Source organism: Erythrolamprus reginae, chromosome 1, assembly GCF_031021105.1.
Source record: "Erythrolamprus reginae isolate rEryReg1 chromosome 1, rEryReg1.hap1, whole genome shotgun sequence".
NCBI classification, from domain to species: Eukaryota; Metazoa; Chordata; class Lepidosauria; order Squamata; family Dipsadidae; genus Erythrolamprus; species Erythrolamprus reginae.
The window spans coordinates 362,842,884-362,866,594 of record NC_091950.1 but is presented as its reverse complement, the minus strand read 5'-3'; the positions used below and the strand labels follow the sequence as shown (position 1 = coordinate 362,866,594).

The following is a 23,711-nucleotide window of genomic DNA, read 5'->3' as shown; positions in this document are numbered from 1 at the left end:
GAAACATGCACAAAGCAAGCAGCCACATGCTTATGCAACCATTATCAGTTGCGATAAAATGTGGAATTGTTTTATATCAATTTAAATAGATGCTGATATGCCTCAGCCAAGTAAAACTGGTATTAAAGGGAGACAGGAGGAGAATTGGTTCCCAAACGATGGCAAACTTGTAAAATGGGGATGTCAGGCTAACAGGGATTGCTGGTTGTCATTCCAGCGCTATCAAACATGTACATATGAGTATGATTGGAGACAGAGAAGTTAAATATTTCACTGTCAGAGAATGTCAAGGAGTGCAATTCATTTCCCTCTCTCTCATGTGCTCTAGGACAATGACAATTTAATACAAGGCCAATGAATGTAAAAGAGATAAAAACCGAACCAGCCTAGCATAATCACAGATTTCCTCTTGAGAGCATGCTAGGGCTAGAGAGGAACTAGACAGAGACCAATATTTTATTGTTTTTGTCTTTAGTGTGCATGGCTATAAAGCAAAATCAAAACTATATGGAAAACAACCAAGTTGTTTTAAGCTTCTAGAGGAGCGTATCCAATTTACTTTAAATTTCTCAACATTCAGCATTTTTGCTGATTGGTAACAGGCTAACAATATTCATAAGAGGGCATTCATTTAAGGCTGTCAATAAATATTAGTGCTGTTCATTTCTATTTGTTTTTGCACCAAGACAAAGGTCACTGTGCATCAGAAATGTTCAATACCAGGACATTTGCCAAGCTATTTGTATGCTGTTATTTAAACAACAAAAACTAAACCAAATCTTGTGGTATTAGAATGTAACACAATTAGGCTCGGTTTTGAGAGGTGGCTTAAAGAATTACAAAGATAATCACAAGCAAGTTATCTTCTATGTTTGATGTACAGTTCCATGTGTTTTTAAATAATTGCAAAAGTGAGGTTTGGCTAATGAGGCAGTCCTTATCTGTCCTCAGCAGTCTAAGCGGAAGCATTATTTTTCTGAAGGCTTAATATGTGTTTTCCCCCCTTTCAGTGTACAAACTGCTGTCCAGAGTAACTTCAGATCAGATGAACAGAATAAAATACATCTTCTAACGTATAATGTTCACAAAATAAAAATAATGACAGGAAGAAAAATGACATCTTATGATTGTATTATTTTTTTTAAAAAGGAATGTATTGAAATCTTCCTTCTTCTCTGACATACTTTCACACAACTACTCAAGAATGCTGTTTTTATTACTGTTTCCCCCCAAAAAAAACATCAATTTATCAATTTTTAAAATTAAGTACTTTTTTAAAAAATCTTAAGAAAAAAAATTAAAGCAGGATAATATTCGGGGAAGGGAAGAAATAACAGTGAAGGAAAATGATCATCTATTCAAGAAAATTAATGAATATCCACAAGAGCTTTGCTAATAACACAGGTTAATTACTACTGGAGCACACCAGGCTCAGTAAATAAAAGAAAACAACCGTAAACACATTAAAATGAGCAACCACTACTTGGGGGGGGGGGGAAGAAAGGTCAGGCCTAGCAAATAAAAAAGCTGTCAGATATTTCAGCACCAGCTTTTGCACTTTTATCAGCTGCAAAAATTTTGCAGAAAACATGTATGAAAAACAGAAATCCAAAGTTGAAAATTTCATAATAGTCTATAACAAGGTCTATTTAACATAGATGTATAAGGATCCATTTTGAAAAGCCCTCCCAAAAATTTCATTTAGACAGCAGCCATGCTAATATCTTAGACAATTACAATACATATTTAAATTTAAAGACAGTGTTTTTTAAAAATTATTTTTCATGCATAAGCATTACCTATTCTATTAACACAGATAGGCAGAAATTGTGTCACCTATATTAGATAGAGAGATCTTATGTCAGGAGAGGTGACCAAACAGTTTTAACTTTCTCTTCACTTAATTACCCTTCCTTTCTATACCAAATATTGTTCATCTTTCTTGATCAGATTTTAAGATCGATGCAGAAAAGGAGAGGATGTTAAAACAAAAACAAATACCTAACTTTTTAATATCTATTTAAATAATATCAATTAAAAAACCCTATAGGGCAGCTCTCAAATTAATACCGTTTTTAAGAATAAATGTGCCAAAATCTTTGCACAGTTTTCAATACCATGACTCTAAGGCCTCTTTTGTCTTTTGAGTTGTGACATCAGGATTCACTACTGAAACCATCCAAAGTTTGTTGGCATCTCTGCATTTTATCTTCTTTACTATTGCTTATCTTTAAAATTAATTGCATTATAACATTCTCAGTTGCTTTGTTTCATTTTAGAACTGTTGCACTTTGTACTATCATAGAGATGGAGGATTTAAATGAATGCAAGGATAAGAGGAAAAGGTAACATGCAAAATATAGAGAATATATCTGAAGTCACAAGCCTATTTGCTTTTGTATGCTTGGTATTCAGAAATCGTGTTTAAATGTACTAAACGAGGTCCTCCCCCTATCCTTTTTTGACTGTTTCAATTGCCTTTCCTTCTTCCAACAGCTGTGACAACTGTTAAAACAGTAAAATTAAGTCCGCACTAGAAGCCTTTAGCCAATGTTACATTTTAATCAGAGGTTAGATGAGATTTTGTGCCATGATGACAGTTTCATTTATAGTATTTAAAGTCACATACATATGCATACATATGCACAGATATCTGTTCTGCTCTCTTTTTAGCTATTCTTTGAAATTATTGAAAAAGAAAATGCAAGAGTGGCAGATGGCTTTAAGTTTTTCATTCTTCAACGTGGGCTACCTAGAATTCAAACCATATTGTCTTTTTATCATTCCACATTCTGTAAGCATTCTAAACCCCCACCCCACGCCTGCATATACAATAAAGATCAAACTCTAGAAATATTAGGTTTCTTTATTTCATTCTTATAGCTTAAATCATAGTTTGGTTTTTATAATATACTACAAAGCCAAAGTACAATTACCAGCAATATTAATAGCAAGTAGGACTCTGTGGTTTATTAATTGAGATACAGACAGAGAGAAACCACTGTGCACCAGATAGCTCTGCCTACCCACTGAACCACAGATCCATCCAGAAGACTTTTAAGGTGCGGGGGAGGGAAGCAGGGAGAAATGGAAGTAGAGAGCTAATTGTAGCAAGGTTGGGGAATAATAAAACCTTTCCACCAGAGCTAAAAAAGGCATATGCTCTGATTTCATTTAAATGCATCTACTTTAAGAAGCTTATCAAAATTAATCATTCAAATTAGCTCTAAGGACAAAAATCAAGAAAGATCTTTGAAAAAAGAGCATCTTCCTAACTTTAGAGTCTCTCTCTTCTTCTCTCACCTTCTCCCCAGAAAAATGCTAGCCATTGCAATTTGGAACAGGGACAACTGCACTTAGTCACAAATTAAAACATTTTAAATCACACTGTACATCAACAGATTGGTCAACACATTTCAATTACTATTCTAATATAATTTATCTACATTCTTCTGCAGGTGAATGAAAAGCCCTTTCTCTTCCTCTCCTTCCATGTATCCATTATCGCACCCATTGGCATACTCTTTTTTTGTATCTATATCACATGTCAATGTTCAAGACTCTTTTTATAACCCCCCCCCCTCAAATGTAATTGTGACTCACCAATCTAACACAGACACTAATGGCAGCTAGTAACCATATATCTATAACACAGTCACTTCTGAGTATTGTCATAATATGCACTCAGTCTAAGGCTGAGCCAGTTTGCCAGCTTCTGCCGCCGTTGGGTTTTTTAAGGCTAAAAATTAAGTTTGCCGGCTCTCAAAGTTGTGAATCCGTACACTGATTTGGAAAAAAACCTTCTTCCCCTCCGGTTTATTAGTTCAGAGCTCCTGAGAACATGCATGCAATCAATAATATTAAATGTGCTACATGGCCCAAACATTTCTTTTTATTTATTCAAAATATTGGAGAAGGTTGCATTAAAAAAAAGAAGAAAAGAAATAATAGCTGTTCTTTTTTAAAAAAATTCCAGTCAAAAGCAAACAAAGCTCACATTGGCCGAGGAAGTGGCACACACGCACGTGCACATATATACAGACACACAAACCCAGACACCCCTACATTTGCTACTTAATGGACCTATTTGTCAGTAAATGACTGGAGCCTCACATTAAACCTTAATTACAGAGCACTATCCTTAAAGTGGGATTAAACTCTTGAGCCGGTCCCCCCCCCCAAACTCCCCACCGGGCTTGGCAAGAAACCTCAGAAAGAGGAAAGATCAAAAGATTATCTCAATCTTGTTTCAGAGCCCCCCAGCTTTCTTCTTCCCAACTCATTTCAGGAGGAGCCGGGCTGGAGAAGGCAAGGCAGGCAGGCAATGTGTATCTTTCCGCGAGATCCGCTGAAACAATTCACTCTTGTCTTCGGGCCAAGCCAAAGCGCCTATTCTTAGCACCTGAATAAGAAACGACTGTCACTCGCACAGCTGTTTTTACTGACAGCCACACTCAAAAGGTAACATCGGGCGGGTGAGGGGGGGTTTGTAAAATCACAATTCCTCCACTTACTGAATTCACAGATAAAGCACAGCACAAAAGAGACAAGACGGACACACACAGCTCTTACTCCCGCGCGCAAAGACGCCAGGAGGCATTTACCTGAAAGCGGCTTTTCACGTTGGATATCTGTTTGATACTATTACCTCCCTCCCCACCATTTATTAAGAAGAAGGGGGAAAGTACCGGGGGGGGGGGAGGATAAGAAAGGGAAGCGGAAAGGGAGGGGGTGAGGGATATAAGAAGAATGGTAAGTACCTACTCTTCTTCGTAGTGCAAGGAAAAAGATTCAGGAAGGCAAAGTTCTACCGAATCCATGTGCGCTCGGCAACCATTATTTGCGCGCCCCCAGCTATAAATCAAAGTTTCCTTGTACACAAGGCACCCCGTGCAATTAACACAACTGTTCTCCGGGTTGACAAGCCTATGGGCACAGCCAGTTGGGACCGAAAGCTCACACGCGCTCCTAATCAAGGACTTAAAGCTCCCCGATTGGAAGCTTATAAATATGAAGTAGGGCTTTACATATGCATTCCCACCCCCCACCCACCCCTCATAGCCCCAGACGGCGACGCGATTGGTGGGGGCGGCCGGCCAATCAGCGCCGGCGCAGAGCGGAGGCTGCCACAGATTGAGCGCCGCTCGGCAGGTACAGACGGGGCGGAGGGGACTAGAAGGGGACGGAGCAGGCGAAGCGGGGCGGATGTGTGTGTGTGTGTGTGTGTGGAGTGGAGGGGGGGCAGAAAGAGAGAGAAAGCGACAACCGAGAGCGCGCCGCAGACCTAAAAGACGCAGCGCCTCAGGGGGGAAAAAACGTGGTTTGCAAAGCAACCCCGGCGCGCTTTCAACTCTTAACCGGTGCGTGTGTGTGTGTTGACTTTAACTCTTTAATCGACCGGGGCTTCTCATTACTTAAAACTACTGTTGGGCAAGAAAGATTTTTTTTTTTTAAAGAAGATGTCGCCACAAGGTATCATTTTTTGTACTGCTCTTTCTCTTCCTCTCCCCCACCACCCCCTTGTTGTACCTCCTGCATGTGTGTGTGTGTGCGTGTGTTGTGCAGGGGCCAATTCGGGACGACGTGTTTTTAACCGCTTTAATAAGTAGACTTATTACTTGGAAAGATGGGAGACGGACGGGCAGAAGAAATTCCCCCCCCCCCCCCTTGCCCCGAACTTCGCTTGGCACTTCCTTTTGAGGAAGCCTGCACACGTTGCAAAGTAGCTCCCGGGCATATTTCTGCATAAACAGGTCTGACTTGCTTGTCTGTTGGTTTTTAAGGAAGCCCGGCTTAAGATCGGACCGTTAAATTTTTGTCCTCTTCCCCCTCCCCCCCATGTAATTCACTTACATGTATTTATTAATTAATTTATTGATTTAATTTATAGTCTTCGGAGATGGGCATACAAATCTAATAAATTATTATTATTATTATTATTATTATTATTATTATTATTATTATTATTATTATTATATGCCGCCCAACTCCCTAAAGACTCTGGGCGGCTTGCAACAAACAGCAACATCCAAAGAAACACTTTAAAATGACAATTTTATCATTCTATTCCACCTTTCTGAATATTGGGTGGAGGGATCTAAATAAGTTTACGTTAGTGACCTGTATAAACCTAACGTTTGCGGTGTTTGTATTTCAGCACTTTTTTTAAAAAAAAGGAAAAGTGTGATAAAGAACTTGAGAGAAATGTTTGAAAGCAAACAGAAATCGGTGCAAAGCATGCAGGTACAAAGTGGTGGGTGGATTGTGGACCCCTAGCATATAAACATCATACATGATACAACAGGTTATATTTTTCATTGAAATAATAATGAGACCCACTATAATTTGAACTAATTTTGGATGTTAACTCTCTTTGACTCAAATCTCACTGATTTCAAAGAACATTACTTTCAGGAATGTTGATATTCCTGATATACTTTTCAGCAGTGTTGATATTGGGTACTGTGTAGCTTTGACAGAAGTGCCACTTAAAAGTCAAGATGATACAATTCTGAATAAATCTGTATCGAATTGGTCTGTAGTCATTGAAATCTTATAGGCTTAATTTGATTGTCTTAAGTGTAGACATTTACAAGCATGTCCACACGCACACACAAAATCAAGGATCAACATGGATGTAAATATGTTACATGATTTACACCCATCTCTAAAATTACCCAACCTTCTAATTCTCTGCCTTATTGCAGAGCTGATGACTTTCTTCTGTAAATACACTATTGATGTAAATCATCGTATATCAGACTCTGGGCCAACACTCCCCATTTTCTGAGAAACTGCAAAAAATGAAGGAATGCGGAAGAACCGGTGTCCTGAAAGTGTCATTGATAATTAAATACATTAATATATCATAATTATTCTAAAGCAACAGTTTTTTTATATTCATAAAAACATTCTCATATCTGGTGATGAAATAATTATTTTAATCCAGGAAAATACTTTTTGTCACTAATTCAGCTGAATTGATCCTTTCCCCCCTCTCTCTGCGTGAAGCACTCTGTGATGAAAATAACTTATTTTTTAAATCAAAACTAATCAGTGCACCTCCTCTAACTACAATTATGACATTCACAAATGGGAATACAACAGCTGTCTACAAATCTATTTGATGGCTTTCACCAAAGTGAAAGGACAGAAAAGAAGACAAGTATTTGTAAAAGCACAGGACATGTCTGCTGCTCTTTGTTTTGTTGAGCTTTGTAGCCTGTGAGACCTTTCTCTTATGGACAATTTCTAGTCTGCTTTTCATACATGCAGAAAATGCAAGTATTGGAGGAGGGGGGTCAGAAATACACATGGCAAAACTAGAGTATCCACCATTAATAGAAAAGCAGGTAATAAAATCTTTATTACCAGCAGCATTTTTGCTACGTACAGAGACTCTAATTAAGATGTAAATTTTGATTCTGAGCAGTGAGACAAAACCATGTTACAGATATACTAAGCAAGTCTCTCCATGCTTTATAAATGAAGCCTCTTGAACATCATTTGAAGCATTTTAATAGGAAAAAAAGACTTTGTAACACATATACTGTTTGTCTTCAAACCAATTACATGTAATAAACGACATAAACTTTTGCAAAATAGGGATGCACTATCCTGTACCATGGTGTGGGCTTTTTCTTTGGATTCTAATATATATGTTGATTTCCACATGCAAAAAAAAAAAATCCTCATAAGCAATAAATATCACAATGTGACGTCATACTTATTAAACTGAAGTGATAAATACAAAATTTCCCTCACATGTTTATTACAATCTGCTGTGAATAATCTTTAAACTGCTGTTTTGTTTTGTACTCCCCATTCCTCACAGCTCAGCTTTCTTGTCCACAGTCCTTTTGCTCATCCATATCATTTTGTGTCTCCCCTGTCATCAAATTAACTATTGCTATCTTTCGGCCAGACATCTTACAGACATGGATCTTCGCTGATGCTAGTGCTGCTTAAGGGACCACAATCATAGTATTATAATTTATGCATTCGTGAAAGGCAATTGGTCGTCTCCCCTGAGACTTAAAATGTCACCTCTAGTAGACCTGGGCCTGGAATTTCAACAGCATTCTTCAACTTGGGTACGCTGGTTACAGTTCAGTTATTTTATTAAAAGAGAAAATAAATGAGGCAAGTTAGAATCTATTATTACAGCTCCTTTTTTTTCCTCTCAGAAGAATGCTTGAGGAGGAAAGACTTGTGAAAATAAAATCAAGGTGAATGCTTATTTCATAATCTCTAGGTTACTGAAAATACAACACAGAATAGTGCACACATTCTCCTTTTTTTCTTTGATCTTTGCCAAAGGTTGCAATATAAAATCTCACCCCCAAATCCTGTACAAAACAATAGTTATGGAATCAGGCCTGGGAGATTGAAATAAGTCAGTAAGTATCCTGAATGGAGCTATATCTTCATATCTTTTCTATCTTTATTAGTATGCTCATGTAAGATACTGTGCATCTTTAAGCAGGAATGTGAATTTTGCATCTACTATGAAGTAAATACATAGATTTTATTGGTGCTTGTATCCCCAAAGGATAGTCTAATCCTTTTTATACCATCTAATCCTATCTTTTTAATTATATTTGGGAAAAAATACTGTTAAATTTATTTTTAATTATATGACATTGATCAGAATAACACAGTTATAATTATATATATGCTTTAAGTATGATAGAGCTAGATGGAAACATGGCAGAGAACGTCATTTTTAAAATACTCCACTGCTCAAAAAATAAAGGGAAAACTTAACACAATATAACTCCAAGTAAATCAAATTTCTGTGAAATCAAACTGTCCACTTTGGAAGCAACACTGATTGACAATCAATTTCACATTCTCTTGTGCACATTCAACTTTGTACAGAACAAAGTATTCAATGAGAATATTTGATTCATTCGGATCTAGGATGTGTTATTTGAGTGTTCCCTTTATTTTTTTTTGAGCAGTATATATCTAACAAAGGTATGTGCTTGTTTATAAAGGCCCAACACATATCCAAATCCCATATTCATTTATTTGCAAGTATATATTGTGCTAGCTTTTTAAAGAAGTTGAGTGAAATGTCTTCTGAGAGGGGCGGCATACAAATCTAATAAATGTAATAAATTGAATTGAATTATTAGAAAACCACATTTCCTTCAGAATGTACAACATACCACTGGTTAAAATATACTTCCTACACACACACACACACACAGACACACAAACAAACATTTACAAAGGAAGTGACAAGCTTACTCTTTGAATTTCTTTTCATGCTAGCCTACTCTTCAGTAAATGGTAGTAGATTACTACTTTAGAACCATCTGCTGCTTTCATTTATATTTAGCAGAAGTAATGACCACCCTGCCTGAATTTTAGACAAGCCACAACACTCAAAACTGCTTTTCGGTACAAGCGATACATAAGCATACATATGCATACATATGCATGTAATACAGCCTTTTTATCCTTTTAGATAAAAAACACAGAGTTTCTCCAAAATAACACCACAATAATGTTATTCTATCAGTACAGTACACTGAATGAACCACAAGTATCCTGCATCAGTGATTCTTCAGGTCTAGCAATCTCTGTTTAAATTGTACAGTGCAGAATCTATATATGGTTCGCCTCTTTGCTATCCTCTTTTGTAGAAAAGCTTTTAAGTATAATACAAAACCCATACCCTCTCCCTCTTTATGAAACTCTTCTGGCACATGTTTTCCTTGGAGAGCCACATGGTGTTACTGTCTAAATAAGCCAAGGCAAAGATGATTGAGGGAATTCAATCACTCTTTAATTAATACGGGATTATTTCACTTTCATTTTGTGGAGCTAATAATACGAGGTGGAATGTCAGTAAAAATTAAATCGTAAACTAGTCAAAGGCCAAGGGAGCAGCTCACTTTGGTTAGGGAATTTTCCCACTAGATATTGTGGAAAAAACGTACACCTATTTACATTGGTAATGCTGTTCCATGGAATAGTAAAAGATTTCAAGAATCTGAATGGCACAGGCATATATCACAGAACAAGAGAACATTTTCAGATTATCTATTAATAAGTGAATTGAGGCAAGTTGTTTCCTGAATGTTAAAGGACCACATGTTAAATCGAGAAGTACACTCAAGGTCAGCACTGTATTTTGGACTATCTTAGTCTCTGTGATGTTATGGTAATCATATTTAAAATATTCGTGCAGAAAGAACAAATTAGCCTTTTCACTAGAAAGATTATTATGATAAACAACAATTCTGTGGCAACAAATTCATATTGCTTTCTTTCCCATAATAAATTATAACTCCTTATTGGCCTTGCGATGCTTCTAAAAATGTGACTAAATTCCTTCTTTTGCCTTACTTTCTTTAGAGGAAACATATTCAAAGGGGAAGCAGGATGGATGGACGGACGGACAGACAGACAAAGTTTAGAAGAAAACATACAAGTTCATGCAGAAATCAGAAAAAGTTACCTCACATAAAATGCTAATCTGAAATAAGATGAGAACTGTAAACCTGACCAATTGTGGAGCAAGATTAGAGGGCTGTCGTTCTCTTTTCCCTCCAGAGCTTCCTACCTAACTGGAAGCTCAAGGCACTAAAAATAGAAGATGGAGTGCAAATATTTCCCCAGTAAAAACACCAATAATCTTTACTGCGAGTTGACACGAATTGTTTGTTACACTGCCCTAGGATATCATGGCCCGAAGCCACAATGTATGCACAGAGACATACATACAAACTTGCTCAACATCCTTCCAGAGCCATAGAAATATGTATGTGCATATTTGCAGCATCCAAATAGAATCAGACTTTTAGCTAATACCTACTCAACAAAATCCATGACTTGGAGCCTGCCAGGTATATTTCCCCCCTCCTTCGGAATGCTTTTACTCATATTTCTCTTCTTGTTCACTTTTCTCTGGTGTTTTTATTATTAATGTTATTATGGTTCAAGCATAAGCTGATTCATTGGAGAGTCCATGTAACTTAACCCCTGAATCACTACATTTCTTCACATGTACTAAAGACATAGATTTGTTTTTATCTCTAGCAATATCCCAAGAAAATTTAATATAATTTAATTTAATTTTTTAGATTTATAAGCTGCCCAACTCCTTGTAGATTCTGGCCGGCATACAGTAATAAAATGAATATAATATAATAATAAGAATATAAATAATTATAAAAAGGACATAACAAAACAATGATAGTATAGAACAGTTAAAAACCCCAAAATAAAGCAACCATTTAGCAAACATTTATTTTTCTTCATCGGAGCTAGTTGGTCTTTCTCAATGTCCCCAGGCCTGCCGGCAGAGCCATGTATGAACAGTCTTTCGGAAGGCTAGAAGAGTGGGGCAGTACGAGTCTCTGGGGGTAGTTAATTCCACAGAGCTGGAGCCACCACAGAAAAGGCCCTCCCACATGGCCCGCCAATCATCAGCGTTTGGCCGATAAGACCTAGAGAAGGCCGACCCTGCGGGGTCTAGTCAGTTGCTGAGAGATAGGTGTCAGAAGACGGTCCTGTAAATAGTCTGGCCCAATGCCATGTAGGGCTTTATAGTGATAACCAGCACTTTAAATTGCATATGGAGACTGAGCCAGTGCAGCTCGCAGAGTGTTGGAGTAATGTGGGTGTGCCTAAGTACACCCTCAACAGCTCGTACGGCTGCGTTCTGAACTAGTTTAGTATACAAATGCTCTTCAAGGGTAGCCCCAAACAGACCGCATTGGAATAGTCAAGCCGCAAGGTGATAAGGGCATGAGTGACTGTGGGAAGAGACTCCCGATCCATGTAGGGCCGCAACTGGTGCACTAGGTGAACCTGTGCAAAGGTCCCTCTAGCCACAGCTGAGAGACCTTGTTCTAATCTCAGCTGCGGATCTAGGAGGACCCCCAGATTGAGGACCTGTTCTGAGGGGGTTAATATCCCCCCCCCAAGTCAAGGATAGACAGATGGAGCAGTCCTTGGGAAGTAATATCCACCGCCACTCAGTCTTGTCAGGGTTGAGTTTGAGCCTGTTAACTCCAATCCAGACCCTCACAGTCTCCAAGCAGTGGCCCATCACATCTACTGCTTCACTGAATTGACACGGGGTGGAGATGTAAAGTTGAGTGTCATCAGTATACTGATGAAACCTCACCCCCTGCCATTAGATGATCTCACCCAGTGGTTTCATGTAGATGTTAAAGATGGAGGGGGGAGAGGACTGACCCCTGAAGCACACCACAAAGGGGGGGACTTTGGGGATGACCTCTGTCCCTCCACCAACACCGACTGCGATCAACCAGAGAGGTAGGAGAAGAACCACTGCAGAATGGTGCCTCCCAACCCCTCCAGTCATTGCAAAAGGATACCATAGTCAAGAACTAGTGATGGTGGTGTCGTATCACCATACGTAAACGTAAATGTAAATGTAAGGTTTTAGAAATTCACCTTTGCCGGCAGGCCTGAGGCTATTGAGCATTGGCACTCTGCTCCGGCCAATGATATGAATGTGTGAGTGTGATAGAATGAATGTGGGTGTCTGGTTTTAATAGCCTTGGGGTTTTAGCATTAGTTTTTATGTTTGGGTTTTTTACATGTTGCATTTTGTATTTATTCCTGTTTTTGCAATCTTTCCTGAGTTTAGGGAGAAGGGCGGCATAGAAATCCAAACAAATAAGCAAATAAATAATTTATTGTAACACTCAGGGATTGGGCACTTAAAAAGATTTACATACAAGTAATTAAACTACATACAGATGTATATTCCCATTTCATAGAAGATTGATTGATGGCAGAAAAAGACCTCACAGTCCATCTAGTCTGCCCTTATACTATTTCCTGTATTTTATCTTAGGATGGATATATATTTATCCCAGGCATGTTTAAATTCAGTTACTGTGGATTTACCAACCACGTCTGCTGGAAGTTTGTTCCAAGCATCTACTACTCTTTCAGTAAAATAATATTTTCTCACATTACTTCTAATCTTCCCCCCAATTAACCTCAGATTGTGCCCCCTTGTTCTTGTGTTCACTTTCTATTAAAAACACTTCCCTCCTGAACCTTATTTAAGCCTTTAACATATTTAAATGTTTCGATCATGTCCCCCCTTTCCCTTCTGTCCTCCAGATTATACAGATTGAGCTCATGAAGTCTTTCCTGATAAGTTTTATGCTTAAGACCTTCCACCATTTTTGTAGCCTGTCTTTGGACCCGTTCAATTTTATCAATATCTTTTTGTAGGTGAGGTCTCCAGAACTGAACAAACCTTTAACCTTAAACTGTCTACTGTTGACCACACCCCATTCCTAAGAGGTCTGTGCATAAGCGCACCAACATGATTACTGTCCCTGCCCTAATGTTCCCTTTTATTCAGAACCATCTCATGTATTCACAATCATGTTTATAATTTGATTTGTTACCTTATATATGCTTGACAAATAAGTAAGTAAGTAAATCTTCTAGAATACTGAAGCAATTTCTGGGCACCTTCCTAATGTTTCAAAAAGTTTTAATTTGGCATAATAAATTGTTTGTAATGCTTCTGATACCACACAATGGACCATGAGTGAGCCCAGGGTCCCACCCAGTGAAATATTCCCAGATCGCTCATGCTTTCAGTCATCAGAGAGCCGGTCAAAAAGGGAGCACGAAGCTCCGTCCACCTGCCCGGATGCCGCCATTTGGGTTCTTTAACTCTCTAATCAGGCACGGAACACTTTGCGCATGCACAGAGGGTAAAAGAACCCAAATGGTGGTGTCAGACAGGTGGGTGGAGCCTAGCACTCCCTTCACACTCCCTTGGAGCACCTACCAGGCTACAACGCCTTGGTCTCTTCAGCCTTGAAAGACGGCGTTTAAGGGGTGACTTGATCGAAGTGTATAAAATCATACATGGGATAGAAAAGGTGGATAGAAAAAACTTATTTTCTGGCCAAAAATTATTTTCTCTATCACACAATACTATAACAAGGGGACACTCCCCAAAGCTCATAGGTAAGAAAGTGAGGACAAATCAAGGGAAATATTTCTTCACCCAGAAGGTCGTTGGTTTATGGAATTCACTTCCAGAAGAGGTCGTGACAGCTATCAGCCTTGATAGCTTCAAGTCAGGATTAGACAGATTCATGGATGCCAAGTGTATCAGTGGTTATTGAAATGGATGTCCATGTGCCGCCTCTATGTTGGTTGAGGCAGGCAGGATTCCCTTGAGTACCATTTGTTGGGGGTCAAGGGAAAGTCTTGCCTTCTCCTTTTGCTCAAGATCCCCATGGACAATTGGTGGGCCACTGTGTGACACAGGATGCTGGATTCAGTGGGCTTTGGCCTGATTCAGCATGGCTCTTATGTTCTTATGTTTGCGACTGGTTCTCCAAAGGCAAAAGTGAACCAGGAGCATTTCACCCCTGAGTGAGTCCCTCCGTTGGAAGCTGCTACCACATATTTTGTTAATCAAATATTCATCCTTAACAAGCAACACAATGACAGGACACCGAGAATGTACTATAGGCTTAGAAGTAATCTTTTCTGTATTACCATAATTATTTAGGGCAAGTGTCTCTTGAAATGGTAAGTTTATTTCCTAATAAATTTATCACCAAGATCAGGCTGGAACCATTTTCACTTACCTTCTAGTTCTAATTCTATACAATAATCCTCAGGTCCTGTAATTCCAAAGATAAAGTATAACTCAAATGATGAGATTTTTATAACATTACTTTGTACTTTTCATGCTTCTTGGCTAACAAACAGCAGGTTGAATTGTTGGACAGTGCAACCTTCTTAATATGATCATCCATGCATCAAGGGCAGAATTTTCCTTTAATAGCCTTTTCAGATTATCAGAATCTAGTAACAAAACAGCTTTTTAAAGTGGGGAGGTATGTTTGGATTTTATGATTGATTTGTAATGTTGATAAAAAGCTCATGCACTAAACATTATATACAATAGATTAAATATAATTGATCCATGTTTTCAAAATAGTTTACTTGCAACCAACACTGTAATTGGTTCTAGGATTCTGGGATTAGGCTTCTTTTTTTACTTCTCATAAACTGAAATTAGACAGCTTTCTCTGTTATAAGAGGAAAGTTTCTCTCGTCGGTCAGACCAAGTGATAGAACAGTTTACCACCTTCTCTTCCAGATAAGTTATCACTTTAAAGCAGAAGAATGGAAAACTTTCTTAGTTCAGCGGTCCACTTTACAATAAGAAATAGTCCCAAATGCTGCATTCCAATGTTGTCAGAATAAAAGACAAAGTCTACATCTCAAGAAGGATGGCTATGGCAGAGAGAGTTATAGACACCTCCACAATTTTATCAAAAATATATCTGCAGGGGTTCCCCAAAACCCCAACTGAAAACTCAAGGGAAATCAATTTTAAAATGCAACTAAATTTTCTTAAAAGAAAGAATAGGCATGATATAAAATTCATAGTCCTGTGCATGTTTATTCAGAAGTACATTTGAGAAGCAATTTAAAATCCAACCTAATCCACATTTACCCAGAAATAAGATCAAGTATCATATGAAAATCCCAGGCTTGTAATAGTGAAAAGTAATATCCCATCATAGCATTCTTATTTGGAAATAACAGTGAAAAGGAATTCCAAATCCCCAAATAATTACGGAAGCAGGAGCACTTAATATTGATTGCTGTACCAAATACCAAGAAGCCACTGCCACTTAGGAGGTGCAGAGCACTTCAGCAGATGCAAATTGATCTGGCAATCTCCACTTTAAAGATCTAAGGGTTCTTTAACATTCAAAGACAACAAAGCCACTCCAGAGAAATAGATCCACTCCGGAGATTAACAAAGATTCAGCAACTTTTTGGTCTCTGAAGTACATGAAGCAGCAGAGGAGTACAATACTTCATGAAATACAGTATATGCAGCACCCAACTTCTTGTAAGGTATCCAGAACTAACAAGCTACATTGTGGGAACAGTGTAAACAGGAAAATAGATGTTAACAAAGATTTTTTTAAAAAAACTTATATTATTCCCAAGAGGTACCAGGATGACAGGATAAAAGTGAGGTTACAGAAAAGGACTATGTTACATTGGTAATTCTCTCTTGTCTTCATTGAGTCCATTGAGATCTTTGACCTAAGTACCCCATACATTACAAAATCTTATTACAGGTATTATCAGTTCTTTTTTATTTGCTTCTCTCTATTGTATTGCCCATGTACCAAAAACAGAATTAGAATAACATGGATTTTAAACAGAAGACTTTCTTTAGACTTTGAAACAGACCAGAATTATCTCCTTGCAGAAATTAATTAATATTAATGGCGTAAAATGCATTTTTACACAGGATTTTTAATATGTCAAGCAAAAATGATCTAGATAGCACTGGTTTTTCCTATTTCAGTTTGTAACTAATGCTATATTTTAAAAATCACGTTAGCAAAAACGGTTAAATAAAAAGATATAATATAATTTGATTTTCTATGGCTAGATATTTCCATTATTATTTATTTCTATCGATCAGCTTGTCAGTCTTATTTAATAACAATTAAGAGAATTAGCTCTATGTGTCAAACATGTCATAGGCCTACTACTTTAGGAAATAATGACAGTACTTCTGTCATTATGAATTCCAAGGTTCTTTCTAATCTATCAATATCTATATAAGGAGAAGGGCAGCATAGAAATCTAACAAACAAATCTATATCATCCATATCTATCATCTAGAGCAGTGTTTCCCAACCTTTTTTGAGCCGCGGCACATTATTCATATTTTCAAAATCCTGGGGAACACTGAACGGGGGGGGGGAGAGGGGCGGCTAAAGAAAAGTTTTGACAAAAAAAAATCTTCCTCCATTTTGCTCTATTTCTCTCTCACTCTTTCTCTCCCTTCCCTTCTTTCTCTCTCTCCATCTCTCTTTCTTTCTTCCTCTCTTTTTTGCTCTCTTTCTCTCTCCCTCCTTCCCTCCCTCCCTATGTCTTTCTCTCTCCCTTGCTCTCTGCCTCTCTTGCTATCTCTCTTTCATTCTCTTTCTCTCTCTTTCTCTCTCTTTCTCTGTCTCTCTTGCTATCTCTCTCTCTCTCTGTCTCTCTTTCTCTGTCTTTCTTTCTCTCTTGCTAGCTCTTTCTTTCTCTCTCTTTCTCTGTCTCTCTCTGTCTCTCTTGCTATGTCTCTTTCTTTCTCTCTCTCTGCCTCTCTTGCTATGTCTCTCTTTCTTTCTCTCTCTCTCCCCTCTCTCTTTCTCACTTTCTCTCTATCTTGCTCTGTCTGTTGCTCTCTCTCTCTCTTTCTCTCTCTTCCTTTCTTCTCTGCGGAGGCCGGCGAAGGTTTTTCTTATTTTAAATGTTCTGGGTGGCAGGGGCACGCACACACCCCCGACATTCCAAATCCTGCCTCAGCTGTGAGAAGAACGCCTGCCCCGCCTGTCCTGCAGCCCTTTCGCTGACAGCCTGGGACAAAAGCGCTCGGTGAAGGGACTGCAAGAGGGACCGGGTGGGCGTTAGCAGCCGGATGAGGAGGACGAGAAGCCGCTGCAGCCACCCCCAATCCCCCCCTTCCCTGGGTGCCTTCCAAAGGCCCCTGGAAAAAGGCAGGAGGTAGCAACGAGGCGCGAGGACAAGCAGGCAGCTTGGCGGAGGGGAAGCGCTGAGGGGCTCTCCTCCTTCCCCACCCCCGCGCTTCTCTCCCACCCTGGCTTTTGCTTTGCCCACAGATTTTCCCGCAGTTCAAAAGAAGGCAAGAGGTGGCCTGGATGAAATTGCGGGCAAATCATGGGGCGAAGCGAAAGCCAGGGCGGACTCGCAAAGGCGGGCTCAGGCTGCATGAGGAGAAAGAGGCGGAGGGAAAGAAGGCGACGGCAGCAGGACCTGCAGCTCGGTGGGCGTCTCCTCGTGCGATGGAATCCTCTCTTGCTCATGCTACTCCCACCATGGCTGCGCGCAGTCCCGATGCCCCTGGCTGAAGGTCGTCCTGTGGCTGGTCTTGGGCTTTATGGTTGCTTCCTGGTTCCCTCTCCTCCCACCGCCTGTGTCTACCGCCAGCGCCTCATTCCTCGGGCCGGAGCTGCCGCTTCCTTCCAGGCAGCCCAGCCACGCTGCCGTAGAAAGTGCAGAGGTTATTGCCGCCGCCTCTGCCTCCACTCAGGGAGCCATCGTGGTTGAGCTGAGCGAGAGGAAAAGGCGCGGTGACCACGGTGGCTCCCTGAGTGGAGGCAGAAGCGGTGGCAATAACCGCTGTGCTTTCTACGGCAGCGTGGCTGGGCTGGCCGAAGGGAAGCGGCAGCTCCCACTCGAACCCACGTCAACGGCCGCCGGCTTGGTGGGAGGCGACGGTAGGAGACACAGGCGGTGGGAGGAGAGGGAACCAGGAAGCGACTGTGAAGCCCAAGACCATCCACAGGACGACACTCAGGCAGGGGCGCCAGCAGCGCCCCGTCCAGCTGGAGCTTCCCCAGGAGCTTTGCGGCACACCTGGCCGTGTCTCGCGGCACATTAGTGTGCCGCGGCACACCGTTTGGGAAACGCTGATCTAGAGTGTCTGTCTGTCTGTCTATCTATCTTTCTTTCTTTCTGTCTGTCTGGCTGGCTGGCTGGCTGGCTGTCTATCTGTCTATCTATCTATCTATCTATCTATCTATCTATCTATCTATCTATCTATCTACCTACCTACCTACCTCTTACATGTTTTCAGAGGTTTATGAAGCCAAACCTTCAAAAACAAAAGTGGTAAAAAATAAATAGCATTCGCAAAAAAAATAATAATCAAAAGATTATCAGCTTTTGAGAAGTAAAAACATTAATGACCTCAAGAATGTTCCTGTTTTCGATCAGAGGATATTATAATTAATGGGAAAAAAATAACTGCATCCAACCCAGGAATGACTACAAAGAGGGATCAGAAATGCCAGTATGGAGACTGGGACCATGTGATGAAAGCCCTGCTTCTTTTTATAACTTGTGGCACATGTTAAAAAAAAAGAAATGGCACTTCAATTCTGCAGTTGCTAGAACCAATGTCACATTTGGACTCTTTTCACTCACAGTTGTCTGATGAAACTTGAACTATCAATGTAAGTATTAAGACAAAAAGTTGATCTCTTTCAGGGCCAAACCGAATCTGAAAATTCAATAGCTTCCTTTGTATGGAAAACAATATTTCAAATTAATACATGACCTTCCTTTAAGGATAAAATTGCCTACAAAACATTTCAGACTATTGGTAGGACTCTTAATGTAGCTATGTATTACGGAAACTGTAGTCCTATATGAATATGGTACTGTATTTCTTCCTTTCAGTGTTCTGCTTGTTGCCATGCTCCTTCAACTTAATATCATCAATCAAAAGAGACCTCTCTTAAGCTATGTCATCAGCAACTCTCAATTGCCCCAACCTACAATATCCTTCTTGTATAAAATTAGAGGTTGATTTTAAAATGCAAACCATTAGCCTTTTGACATAGTGTCAACAGAAACTATCTGCCTTTTTTCCTACACATACCAAAAGTCACATAGTATGAATACAACACAGAAAACATGGATAAAATTTGGTGGGTTTTCCAGAAGAAATTGAATTTAAAACAAACTATGCAATCTTTAAAATGTGCTTTGTGTGTGATATATCTCTAAAGGTTTGATATAATTTCAGCAAAAAATAACACAGTTTATTTTTCAAGGATTTTTAATTTCAATTTTTTCAGTTTAAGGATTATTTTTGATAGTACTGTATTGATTTTTAACTGTAAAATTGAAATGTTTTATTTAAATGTAATTTGTAAAACTGTGCCATACATAACTATTGCAGAAATGACTGGCAAGATCCATGCTATGCTTTAAAATATTATTTCACAGTTTCCATTACCATGTTCTGAGAAATTAGTTCAAATGTCAGGATTATCTTGCTTGACTAATATGAAGATAATATAGATATAGCTCAGCAGAGAGCATTAAACAATTTGTGAACATTTTTTTCCATTTATCACCTTATTCTTTTCCCCTTTCAGTTCTGTCATCAGATGAGGCCTTCCTTGTTTTAAAAAAAATATTGACAATTTCTACATAAACTATTTATGGAGATATGGTAATAAATATAACTGTAAAACAATGCATACAACTTATGACCTTCTGGGTCTGTTTTGTTTTGTTTTGTTTGGAGAACAGTTGTAAGCAGTGGCCTGATCACAGTGTCCGCCTGTCATAGAGGCCCATACTGGGATATCACGAGCCCTACAACATTTATTAACAGAATACCTTCCCTATTCCTGTTCTAGTTGGAATTACCATAAATTTTTAAACCTTTTCTTTTCCATATTCATCCAGTGAAGCAGCAGAGATCCAAAATGAAAGGATTGTCTTGCCATTTTTTCCCCCTTGGCTTACATGATACCATTTCTTTATTTTCCCTGTAGACATATTTGCAGATCAGGCTTACAGCTATACTTAGGTCAGGCTTCTGACCTCAGTTAAGCTACTGTATCTCTACTGAAGTACTACCCTTTAGATCACTGACTTGCTATTATTCTGTGGTTAATAGACTTGGATCAGGGTACACATTAGAAAAAAACTGGCTATAGTCCTATACCTAGTTTTAAATGCAGAGGTAACTTATACAAAAGATCTGCTGAATAATAAGGAACAAACAGGGAAAGGGTAAAGAAAGAAGGGGAGGGGAGGGAAGGGAAGGAAGGAAGGAAGGAAGGAAGGAAAGATTTCCAGCATAGTGGATACACTCTTCATTTTATAATGGACAGTTCATATAGCACTCTGCAAATCGTAAAACTCAAATCATTACCATTTAAAAACCAAGGCATCTTGTGACAAAGGTTCATTTCAGAGAACCTGTCCTACATCTTGGGAAAATAAATATTGACACTTACGAGAATTTTCGTACACATAGGAATCCTGTTGGTGAAAGTGACAGCACCAGGCTCTCTCTCCACCGGCAACTACAGTATACTAACCCCTTATGTCACATTTGCATTTCTATTCAACTGAACTGCTTGACAATGAGGCAAATGGTTTTGCCTTATCTGTACAATTCTGGACAACAGAGATTTCTATGCTATTCAAAAGAAAAGCCTTACCATTCAGCATTTTAACAGTTCCTACTGAAGTCTACCAAGATACCTTAGGGAATCCTGCCTTATAAATATGTTTCCTTGCCAAATTATTCACCCCCAGACACATTAATTGTAAAAATGAAAAAAGAGAATGAAATAAAAAGAGAATCTCCTGGGAGACAAAACTCTACTATTTACAATTTTAATTGTTAACTCTTGAAAATAATTCTGTATTTTGGAAATATACAATCTACTGTATATCTACTTATAATATACTGCTCAAAAAATAAAGGGAACAGTCAAATAACACATCCTAGATCTGAATGAATGAAATATTCTCATTTTTCTGTACAAAGTTGATTGTGCACAACAGCATGTGAAATTGATTGTCAATCAGTGTTGCTTCCTAAGTGGACAGTTTGATTTCACATAAATTTGTTTTACTTGGAGTTATATTGTGTTGTTTAAGAATTCCCTTTATTTTTTTTGAGCAGTGTATAATTGAGTAAACAATGTCTACAGGGCAAGAGGTGCAGAAAATATTTTATTTTCAACTCAGATTAAAATTGACTCTCCTGAAATATTTCATCAAAAGGACAAAATGATTCAAATTAGCTCCATTCTGACTGAAAAAACCCTTAAAAGAGATTGTGGGTTTCATACTGTATTTATCAGAATAATGCATGACATTTTTCAAGTGTTCCAGGTTTCCTAAAGTATGAAAAAAGTGAGTTCAATTACTCCTGCCTTGTTTTTTCTACCAGGTCACAAGAATATGCGAGATGATATATAGTACTGAAAATTGCCTACTATTCAAATTATTGAAAATATGGCTAAGAGTATGATTTTTTAAAAGCAATTTTAAATAGATCTGAATAGAACTCAATTTTGTTCTCAATTATGAAAAAGGAATTTGCTATAAGCTTCTCAAAAGAAGAAAATGATAGCAATAGCAATAGCATTTAGACTTACACCACTTCATAGTACTTTTACAGCCCTCTCTAAGCCATTTACAGAATCATATATTGTCCCTAACAAACTGGGTCCTCATTTTATGGAAGGCTGAATCAACCTTGAGCTGGTGGTGAGATTTGAACTGCTGAATTATAGCTAGCAATTAGCTGAAGTAGCCTGCGGTGCTGCACTAACCAGTGCGCCACCCCGCTCCTATCCTAATATCCTAATTTCTTTAAATATCTTTAAATACCCAGAAAATATCTTAATTTATTTAAATCATTAAACTTCTTGGTCCCTTTGTCAAAGTTTGTAAGGACAAAGTAAGCAGCAAATTCATTTAGTTTCAATTAGTACAGTGCTTATATAGTTTTTTCCCCTAACATTCTGATTTTTTCCACGTTTGGCTAATTTTTCTATAGACGCTAACATCACAAATATTTAACAAAATCAAAGAATGTATCTACTGTATTTTACTCCATTCTGTCTTCAGAAGCCCATAAAAACAACAGTTTATTTGCTGATATTTTTGCTTGCATAGAGGGATGGCTGCTGACTACAAAAAAACAGAAAAAACCAGAGCTGTTATTGCTTCTTAACAACATATATTAATAAAACACAAGAGTACACATATTGCACATACATGCCAAAACGCAACAAGTCAGCCTGAAAATCAAAATTAACAAGATACAAGTGCACAAGACCATGCAAAAAGCTACGCAAACACTAAGGTTACATTAACCAAGCAACCAAATCAACACTGTGCAATTAGTTTTTACAATCTCAGTAGCATTAGCAACACTTCTGAGTGAAGCACAGTTATGCACAACACAGGCACATACCTCCTATCAGCTGGGCTAATTCTATCAGCCCAGAATGCTCAATGGGCCGCTTGGGCCTGTGGGAAAGTGTGTGTGGGGGGGGACCAGGGCCCTATATCAGGGCCAGCTCCCCTCCCACACTACCCTTTCACTCCCGAACTTGCTTCCCTGCAGACACCCACCCACCCTCTGCTCAATCCAGGGTGTTTCTGGAAAGGTTGCCCAAGTGGGGGCCGAGTGGGAAATTTTTGCAATCTTAGAACACTTATTCCACATTGTTTTTTCACCTACTCCATCCTGGATGAGTGAGATGGAATTGTGGATATGGGGTGCATCTGTTTGTAAATAGGCCTTTGTTGCAACATTCAGGTTTATATTTGGTCACTGTATGGCAGAAACAGGGCAAAATGGGGTAGCAGTAGCAACTGTGTGTTTTCCTTTGGGCATCTTTTGGAAGATGATGGGCTCCCCCATTACACAACTCATGCTGCCTAACCAGCCAGAGTGGTGTGAAGGGGATGCCCTTGGGGCTCACCTACGTCATTTCCGGTTCCTGGTCATGGGGGGTGAGCCCTCACACACACTTCTGCGTGGCTTTTATGGCTGGGTGCAGGTGGGCATGCCTCATCCTGACCGGGCATACAGTTATGCCCATTGGTTGCCCAAGCATGATGTGTTCAGGAAATTCCACCCCATTTAGTGACCCCTGCAGGTCTCTTTCTATATATATTTAATAAAGTGACCACTTTATTATCCAACGTGGTGTCTGAGTGTTCATTTCCCATCCGATGCAATTCACCCACTCACGTATGATGTGAGTCTAGCAATTTTTATTTTAAGTATTGTGAACCTCCGCTGCTGTATTAGTTAGGCAGGCAAATGTTAGTAAACAGCACCTAACTGCAAACAACAACAA

The 23,711-nt window shown here is 39.0% G+C and overlaps 1 protein-coding gene and 1 long non-coding RNA gene across 8 annotated transcripts in view; one reads left to right on the top strand and one right to left on the bottom strand.

The window, feature by feature from the left end:
- Window positions 1–23,711, bottom strand: part of ESRRG (estrogen related receptor gamma) — a 584,956-nt gene that overhangs the window by 222,647 nt on the left and 338,598 nt on the right. For 2 of the 5 annotated variants that reach the window (XM_070734408.1, XM_070734411.1), the window contains exon 1: window positions 4,765–4,980. The exons of 2 other annotated variants lie outside the window; for them this stretch is intronic. Coding sequence is in view for 1 of the 3 variants with exons in the window: in XM_070734411.1 (XP_070590512.1) it covers window positions 4,765–4,820 (56 nt within the window). In the remaining 2 variants the exon portion in view is untranslated. Of the gene's footprint in view, window positions 1–4,760; window positions 4,981–23,711 lie in introns of those variants that run through there. One more of the 5 variants, XM_070734409.1, reaches the window with a different exon arrangement.
- LOC139161685 (uncharacterized) lies at window positions 6,174–10,651 on the top strand. 3 transcript variants are annotated; one of them, XR_011558147.1, is made up of 5 exons: window positions 6,174–6,243; window positions 7,925–8,093; window positions 8,187–8,228; window positions 8,320–8,399; window positions 10,369–10,651. It is a non-coding gene; the product is annotated as an uncharacterized lncRNA (long non-coding RNA). The 3 variants fall into 3 exon arrangements; XR_011558148.1 differs by having other exon boundaries at window positions 6,180–8,093; window positions 8,190–8,228; XR_011558146.1 differs by having other exon boundaries at window positions 6,180–8,093.